Source organism: Salmo salar, chromosome ssa03 (assembly GCF_905237065.1).
Source record: "Salmo salar chromosome ssa03, Ssal_v3.1, whole genome shotgun sequence".
NCBI classification, from domain to species: Eukaryota; Metazoa; Chordata; class Actinopteri; order Salmoniformes; family Salmonidae; genus Salmo; species Salmo salar.
Window position 1 is genome coordinate 63,352,554 of NC_059444.1, and position 9,259 is coordinate 63,361,812.

The following is a 9,259-nucleotide window of genomic DNA, read 5'->3' on the forward strand; positions in this document are numbered from 1 at the left end:
ATTTGTAGCCAATTTTGACTGTGGAATCTGACGGATGTATAATAACAACTGGAAACCGGTGGGTGGGGGTTGTCAAACTTGGATTACCGTACTTCATGACTGCCTTGCCCAGTTTCCCGGCCCGCTTCAACTCAGTTCCTGTAACTTTAGATAGCGACGCATCCAGGTTCGAGGAGCTGGGATGGCGGAGAAGAGCCCTGACTCCAGCGGCTCAGTTGACCAGTGTTCCGCCCTGTCTCCAGAACAGAGAATGCAGTCACCTGGTATCGGGGCATCCAAATGGGTCCGTCTGAATGTCGGTGGGACATACTTTCTCACAACGAGGCAAACGTTGTGCCGAGACTCAAAATCATTCCTGTACCGTCTGTGCCAGGCCGACCCCGACCTCGACTCTGACAAGGTACGGATATCTATTTATCTAGCTAAATAACGTTACTAGCTAGTTGGCTAATGTTAACTAGGTAACCTTTGTCTGTTTTACTCATCATGTGAATGTTCTAACGTTAACTTACGTTACCTAGATAGCATATCCAGACCGATTTACTAACTAGTTAGCTAGTTCTTTTTGTTGTTTAGCCAGGAAGTAAGCCAAACGGATCGCTAATTTAGATGGTCAACGTTAGCTACTAACGTCGTTACTAGTACAGGCTAACTAGTTCAGCTGGCCAACGTTAACTCCCAAAGAAATTGTCTAACTAGCTAAATAACGTTACCGTCAACGTTAGTTTGTTTTCCTGTTTTTTTTCTGGATAACCTTCCTGACTACAGATTTACAGTAGCTAACTAACAAATATGAATTTGCATAGCAGCACGTTTCTACTCGTACTAAGATAGATAACGTTCGTATATAGTACTAGTATCTGTCAGCTCGCTAACAGGCAAGTTTGTTATCTAGTCAACCACAATAAACTGTTACTGTAGCTATCTAGCTGGTGAATATCAGAATAACGCCTACACGCAAATGGACCATAAAATACATTGTTGACAAGACAAGTAGTATATATTTTTTTTGTAAATGATTGGGCTTATAATATACAATTGTGCAAATGAGCCCCCCTTTCTGGAAAAGGAGCGTTGCCCTTGTAAGATAAAGTATGATAATCCACATGTTGAATGTGTTTACCATCCTGATTTCCAACCCTCAAAGGTCACCATGCATCATTTAACAGGAGGATGACATTTTAAAAGCTGGCAATAGACCTTACAAGACAAGTTGGCTCAGTCATACAGATGCAGTTGCAATGAGTCTTGGGCTCTGAAAGATCCACAGTATCCCAGCAGAATAGTTTCATCCCATAATTATCTAGGATATTTAAGAAACTATGCTGATTAGCATTCCTCATTTGTCGAGGTGAGAGTCTGTAATGTTCATGTGCCCAGTGTAATGTGGTAAGGAGATGTATCTCTGCCCTCTGTATTGATTCTTGCTAATGATGATGGTGTGTGAAGGCTGGAGCAAGGCCGCTGTGGTGATTCTTCAGTGATAATAAGACCTGCTAAATGTCAGTTACCCCATGTTGGCGCTGCTCCAAGATCTGGACACAGAGCTGTTGTATCCATGGATTGGCTATGGGTTTATGCTATTGCACAGTTCTGTTTCGATGTTTGTCACTGTACAAAAATCGTCAATGGTTTCTTCCCAGATTTGTTATTGATTGTCTGCTTTTCTCATTGTTATCGACTTCTCTTTCTTCAGGATGAAACGGGTGCCTATTTGATAGACCGGGACCCAACATACTTTGGTCCAGTGCTCAACTACCTGAGGCATGGGAAACTGGTGCTCAATAGAGGCCTTGCAGAGGAAGGTATGATGATAATGTCTTGGGGATATGCTGAGACGTGTCTGAAGGGTTGTGCCATTCTGTCATCTTTGTTGCGGTTTCTTTTTCGCTCTAACACGTCACACGCTAACAATCACACTTATTACATTTAATACCAAAGCAGTTCTCATTAGCATACATAGTTGTTTTCAATGATTGGGGTTTTAATAACTGGTTAAATACATTCTGTTCCCCTCAAGGTGTACTGGAAGAGGCTGAATTCTACAATATCCCTTCTTTGATCAAGCTAATTAAAGACAAAATCAGGGAGAGGGACTGCAAAACAGTTCAGGTGTGTGGGCTTGACTAAAATTGTCATTGCCATCTGGGTGATTTCTTTCTTCCCTGAGACTGTCCTGTTGTAATCACTAATACAGAGCTCTGGATATTAAAGGGGGCAGTGGGGTGGCATGTCAGCCTTGGGGCCTCTAATGCCCTCTAACTACTGGCGAGAAGCACATCCTTGGCAAGCTCCCTCCCAAGGATCACCTCTGTTTACATGGTCTAATACGGCAATGACTCTGGGCACAAGCTCCGCTTAAGCTACTGGGATTTCCAGGTCTTGTTGATGTATTGGCATTAGTCCAGAGTCTCCTTACCCTTGCCAGGTAGATGAGGTCAGGAATTGGCACGTACTGGCTATGCTCTGCTCTGGGGGGGATGGGTGATTCGTATGTAGCCTATTGAGAGCACTTGCTGCTCTGTTGCATGTGAATTAACATTGCCTCTTTCTCTCTCTCCACAGCTCCCTATAAAACATGTCTACAGAGTCTTGCAGTGCCAAGAAGAGGAGCTAACACAAATGGTTTCCACCATGTCAGATGGTTGGAAGTTTGAGCAGGTAATTATCCTGAAAGGAAGACATTGGGGAGTGTTCTGCCTCCTGTTTTCAGAAATGTTCCTTTCGGCTGCACTTTGACTTGTGTTGGTTGATTTACTCTTCACAGATGATGCTGAGTTCAGTGTATAACATAAATACTATAATTGTCTTAATTTGTAGTCCCTGTGAAATACAACCTTGCAGCATAATTTGGTTACATAGCTGTTATTGTGGTACTGTATTTATTTTTGTAAAAGTCTGAATTGTCTGACCATCTGCGAAAGGAGCTGTGGTTGTGCCTGGTTCAAATAGACACTGGTTTCTGTCAGAGGCCAGGTTGCTAGAGTTAGATTTAGTTTGATGTTTATGGAACAGCAGATAAAAGGGGATGTTGCTGTTTCTGTTAATTCAGGAGGACACCCTGTACTGGGTGCATTTCTGTTACTAGAGCCCTCTCTCTAGACCTTGCAGGGTGTTAGGGTCTTCCCCTCAGAGAGAACTCATGAGTGGGCTCAGGCTGCTACTCACGTTTCCTTTTTTTGGGAGCCAGCAAGGTGACAGAATGTTAGGCATTCTGCCCGTGGCAGCTTTGTGAAAATGGGAACCTACTGAATAGTGTAGTCTGTTTATTTGAATTAGCTTCCACCTTAATGACAGATTTCACCCTGTGGTCTAATCCAAGGGATACTAAACATTCATGAGCAATGTAACAGCTCAGAGTGCTCAGGTGTCCTAGATAAAAGTCAGTGTTTGTCACTTTTTTTTATGTCAAAGATCCTTAAGTAGAATAGAAATTGTCTACTGTAATCTGTTACATTGTTTTGACTGTGCCTGGCAAGCTGTTGGAAAGATTAGATTTCCCATGTGTGCATGTTTCCTCTAGTCCCTTAGAAACATTTCGCTTCTCATTGGGCATTGGTTCCCCCCCTTTTTTTCTCCCTCAGTTGGTCAGTATTGGCTCCTCATATAACTATGGAAATGAAGACCAGGCAGAGTTCCTGTGTGTTGTCTCTAAGGAGCTACATAACCAATCATACGGCACAAGCAGTGAACCAAGTGAAAAGGCCAAGGTTAGTATCCCGCACTGCAACAAAAACGTCTTTCATCAACTTCCTGACCATTGTTACAACCATTTATTGTGACTTACACCAAGTTTGGTATACATGTTGTCTATCACATGTCTAACATAAATGCACACTATTTTTTTTTTATTGGTCGTGGATGCTGCAATTCCTTTCTTTGCATGCTAAATTTCCTGCAGAGGACAAGTACAAGGATTGTTAGAAACATTTTGCCAATGAATGTATCTACCTTTGAATATAAGGGGACAATTGGTGAGATTTTGTTTAGACCCCTGCCATTGTGGCCTTAACCCTTTCTCCAAGAGCCCCTTCTCCCCTTGTGCCATATCATCCCTATGAGCCCATTACCTAGAGAGCATCCCGCTAATCATTATCTAGACAAGAGCAATGCCTCGATAATGATTTAAACTACTTTAATATTTAATGACCTCCTGTCACTAGCTTCTGCAGTTCATGGAATTCTGCATAGCCTTAGTCTCCCTGCTTTCCAGTCAACAAAAATGAAATTTTAGGCTTCTTCCTGCCTGTTAAATGCTAACTCATAATACCTTTTATCAAAGGTTTTTTGAAACATCTGTCTAGTATGAAATATACAGGCCTAAACATCTTATTTTGCTCTGACCATTTTCTTTTGCAGATTCTTCAAGAACAAGGCTCTCGAATGTGAAGAGACTGTTCAGTTCTTAGGATTGCGTCCTGCTATGATGTCCAGATATAAAGACACAAACTACATCACATTCTGAGGAGCGTTATGGCACGCTAAAGAAGCTGGCTAACTGCAGTCTACACATTGTACACACCATTTTTCTTTCATACATCAAATCAAAATGTGCAGTCGATAGCGTTACTGTTTTTGGGCCTACATAGTAAAACTGGACTGTAGATTTTCACACAGAGAGAAGGGCCTTATCACATATCGTATTGTCCACAGCATTTATACTTGGTCCATCGTTTACTCAGGGTCTCTAATAGTGTTTTGGAAGCTGCATTAGCTGTGCACTGTCTGGTGGGACATTATTTCAAATATCTGCGTACTACATTATGCCAGTCCTTCACATACAAAAATCAAACCTCTCTGAGAAATTAATTGGAAAGCATGTTTTAAAAGTTAGATATTTAAGACTATTTATATGGAGTTGTATAGATTCATACTGTCTTGTTAGAGGCGAAGACTGTATCGACAGTTTATTTATTTTTTACATATCTTTAAACAGAGATTATTTATGTCCCTTTCCAAATATCCCTTCAACCTGCACATTATCAGTTTTTTTGGGGGAAGGAGGACATTGTTATAACTACTTCTACCAGGGTTACTGTATGATAATGAGGTTGAGGTGATGTTAGGGAATGCCAGATGTTAAAGGACTAAAACTTGTCTTCCATCCCTGGACTCTGGCAGGTTTTAGTTGGGTTACCTGTTAGGCAGCCACTGTGGAACTGGAACACGTTATGTTTTAGAGGACATTTGTACCTAGAGCCATTTGATAGGCACATTTTTTACATATGACATTGACTGTTATCGGCTGGTGTAGCGAAGGGACTGTTTTCCATTTTACGTGAGAAAGAAAAGCGTTTTTGTCTCTTGCATGAATTAGTGCATATCTGCTTGTTTGTGTGTGTATACACAATCCTTACGCTTCTGCGGTTTGACTATATTGAGCTTTGACAGGGCTGTATACCAAGCAAAATGACATCAAACTGTGGCGGTTTGCAACCATGCAAGTTCTGAGCTAAAATGCTTTGGTCATGTATTGATGAAAATATTATTACCATTGTTCAACTTGTAGATGGTTGAGCTACTTATTGAATACATTAACATTGTCAGTACATGAAAATGTTGCCTTTGTTCAATGACCAAATCAATGTCTGAATTTCAACTTTAATCTGATTTTCTTTTGTCAGGAAGAAGGAAATTCGGTAGTCTACATGCATATCTATGAGGATTTGTACATGGAGGAAGTATAATAATATTCAGATGTGTTATCAGTGTATGGTTTTTCTTCCTAACACACACACAGGGCTTTAACTAGTGGAATACAAGCTATAATCTCTGTAAAGGTCAACTGGACCCCTCCTGTTGCCTGATCAAGGTAAAGTTTACATGTCTAGTGTTTTATAATCCGGATCTTACTTACCTTGCCATTGTGACACAATGCTCTAATTTGGCTGGTTTAAACATCTGTATATTACTATGTTTACATATCCCAGATACCCAGGTAGTTGCTGTCAGCCATTTATCTAGTACGCATACGGATCGTTTTCAAACATTTTCAGTGGACAGGTATCTTTTTGTTCACTGAGTTGTCTTGTGGTGATAAGTGCCTCTTGCCTCTGAGGCTTCACAGTGCATGTGAAATCTGTGTAGCAGTGATGCACATAACCACAAGTGCTCACTGTTTGTGTCCACCATGCAGTGAGAGTGAAGACATTCTGAACAGTGTGGGCCATGTGTGTCTAGTGTGGTGTCCTTTGACTGCAGATTCTTAAACACAGAAGGGGGTGTCAGCCATTGCATGTATGGCCTGATTCACCTTCCACCATGCCCTCAGCTCTGCAGGACACCACTTCACTCCGCTGTGACACTTCAGCTCCTGTTTGACCGTTACTTTCTAGAATGCTTATCAAGACACAAATGTGATCCCTCTCTGAGGCTGCTGAGGGTTTCTAATGGGACATTGTTCCAGTTTTCTGTTAAATGTATTTTTAAAATGAACAGAGGCAGACAATTGTTATTTGCTCCATTTGATCACTGCTGTTCCTATATATATTAGTATCAAATGTTTTGTATTTTTTATGCTTACTGTATATACATATTATATACATGTAATAGCATGATTTGACTGGGGATAATGGAAATGATGGTGATGCTAGACCTGGGGGATTTAATCAATAAATGGTAATGAATTCAACTCTTGTATTGTATTTGAACAAACTGTTGCAGAGCCATAGAAAAATACTAACCACATGGCTCTGTCATCAATATGTTAGATGTACTGTATAGAGCAAGGGTGCATTTGAAAGGAAATATGGTAATAACTAAACATCTTTAGACACTGGTAAGCCGTCATTGTAAATAAGAATTTGTTCTTAACTGACTTACCTAGTTAGATAAATATCAAATGACAGACTCAAGTTTGGTCCATCACAGAGTTAAATCATATTGAGCTACTGTTCAAACACAAAGCTCCATTCAGTAGTGCACAAACAAAGACAGTGCAATATAATGATGGGCAGAAACTGCTACTCATAGAGCCCCAAAGTGGAGGTGTCATAATACCTATAAAACCTAGCGGTTAAACAGATGAATAGTTCCATATAATCCTCACATGTTTCACACGTCATAAAAGTATGTGTATATATATTTTTTTTTACGCTCGTCTGTTACTGTCACTTTGTCATTGTTGTCATATCTTTTCACTTTTGTTCTGAATGTTCTTAATTGGCAAGTGCAAAAAACAAAAACAAAGATACATGGTTCCAATCGTTTCTCCACTATTCATTTTTCCTATAGGGAAATTTAGAAACTATCAAAATAAGGGCTGTGTTTTGTGTAGGCTTACCTTGGTGTGACGTTCTGATAACCATGTAACTCTCTCTCAGATAAGGTGACTTTTATCAATATATTCAGCTCTATTTTCTCTCAGATCTGAAAAAAATAAGCTAATTAGCATTAAAGTAGACATCATGCAAGACTACAAATCCCAGCAAGCTCCTGCACGTCATCTCTAGCTGACAACTTTGCTAACAGGTATTGTGTCCATTTAAAACTTGCACAAGACCATTCACAGAATTGTCCATTTTTAAAGAAATGTAGCCAATTTAATCATTATCACAGTTAGCTAACATTAGATAGTTAATCCAGAGAGTCTTACTTTTGCTTCGATTCGACAGTCTCCCCCAGATCATCATGGCATTTGCAGTTCTTTATGACAGCCACATTAGCAGCTAATTAGCGTTTCATTTTTGGGGGGGTAATATATTGATTAAAGTAACCTTGTCCTAGAGAGATTTACACTTATCAAAATGTCCCGCCAGGGTAAGCCTACATGAAACACAGCCCTTATTTTAAGTGTCCCCTATGGGATAAATGAATCATGGAAAAACAATTATAACTATTTCCCTGTTTGACCACACGGCTTTATGGGTATTATAACTCATACTGTATTTTTTTATTTAACCTTTACTTAACTAGGCAAGTCAGTTAAGAACAAATTCTTATTTACAATGACGGTGTATCCCGGCCAAACTAACTCGGACGGCGCTGGGCCAATTGTGCGCCGCCCTATGGGACTCCCAATCACGGCCGGTTATGATACAGCCTGAAATCGAACCAGGGTCTGTAGTGACACCTCTAGCACAGATGCAGTGCCATAGACCGCTGTGCCACTCGGGTGGTACTGTATAGAAATCCCCTATCACACTTGTAGGCAATGTCATCGGTCTAATGGTCCAGACTGTGCACATACATCCTGTCAAAGGCACTTCTTCAATATAAAGTACTTTTTTTACATAAATTAACTTGTCAGTTTGTCACTTTCATGAGATTGGAGTAAAAACAAGTTCCACTACTTAAGACATGGGCTCGAATCTAGGTTGTGCCTTCAGATTTCAAGAAAATTTACAACTAAGGAAGAATGTTTCACTTTTCTCATTGACTTCTCAAACCCTAGCCTGGTCTGCTTGGTCTGTTTCGCAAGCGTTCCTGGACGTCTCGCGATGTTGCACCTCTGGGTTTATAAACTCTGTGGCACAACGTTGTAGAACGTTCTGATAGAAACACATCGAGGAACTCTTTGGTCAATCAATCTAACACTAAAGTTTCAGTAGCCTATGATGCACCAAATATGTTCTAGTTCCCCGTTCTGGTTGCTGGTTGTACCCTCCTAAACACAATCCAGGTTTTGTGAACAAACCTTGTTTGTGAAGGGATCATCTGTATGTGTTAGAAATGAAGTAATGTGATTATTGTCATCATAATGTTTAGCAGCTACTATAAGGCTTATTAATGCATCACTATTCATTTCCACACAGAATGCAATATTTATGTAGGAAAATACTCTCGAGTAATTACCAAAAATATTGTCAGAAACTAATATTTTGCACATAGCCAGAAGATTCCAACCCTACTATTACACTTTTTTACAATGAGCTGCACTGGCGATGGAAAGCCATCATGGTTAAATTAAGACAGCTGACCCAGCATAAGATATGGGTCGGAAAACGTACCTAAATGCAGGCATAGGGTATAGAGAGAAATAGTAATGGTGTCTTTTTGTAGGCATTAACTCCGCCGTGGTCCGTTGGACAAAGCCTATTAGGAAACATAAACAGCGTTTTTGTGGGGGTTTTGGATGAATGGCAAAAACAAGGTCTGTGGTAAACACAGGCTTAGGAGATCTTATATATTTTGTTCTATGAGATAATCTTCATAAGCTAACGTCACAATTTTGTAAATGTTTAAGAATTTGTTATAAAAAAAAGCACAAATGCTTCATAATTCATAAACGTCATGTTAGCGGACTGCTATTACCGTATAG

At 40.1% G+C, this 9,259-nt stretch overlaps 1 protein-coding gene across 1 annotated transcript; it reads left to right on the forward strand.

Moving 5' to 3' along the window:
• The first annotated feature begins 52 nt into the window (after positions 1 to 52).
• On the forward strand, positions 53 to 6,631 carry LOC106601103 (BTB/POZ domain-containing protein KCTD5). Its single transcript, XM_045715072.1, has 6 exons — positions 53 to 400; positions 1,697 to 1,805; positions 2,021 to 2,112; positions 2,566 to 2,661; positions 3,585 to 3,710; positions 4,360 to 6,631. The coding sequence occupies exons 1-6, from the start codon at positions 182 to 184 to the stop codon at positions 4,387 to 4,389; spliced, it is 672 nt and encodes a 223-aa protein (XP_045571028.1). The 5' UTR covers positions 53 to 181; the 3' UTR covers positions 4,390 to 6,631.
• The last annotated feature ends 2,628 nt before the right edge of the window (positions 6,632 to 9,259 follow it).

Bases quoted from the DNA above. Each gene is read 5' to 3' on its own strand.
- LOC106601103 (XM_045715072.1), top strand. From the start codon at position 182: ATGGCGGAGAAGAGCCCTGACTCCAGCGGCTCAGTTGACCAGTGTTCC. The intron at 2,662-3,584 runs GTAATTATCCTG...TTTCTCCCTCAG, and splicing joins ATGGTTGGAAGTTTGAGCAG to TTGGTCAGTATTGGCTCCTC. The intron at 3,711-4,359 runs GTTAGTATCCCG...TTTCTTTTGCAG, and splicing joins AACCAAGTGAAAAGGCCAAG to ATTCTTCAAGAACAAGGCTC.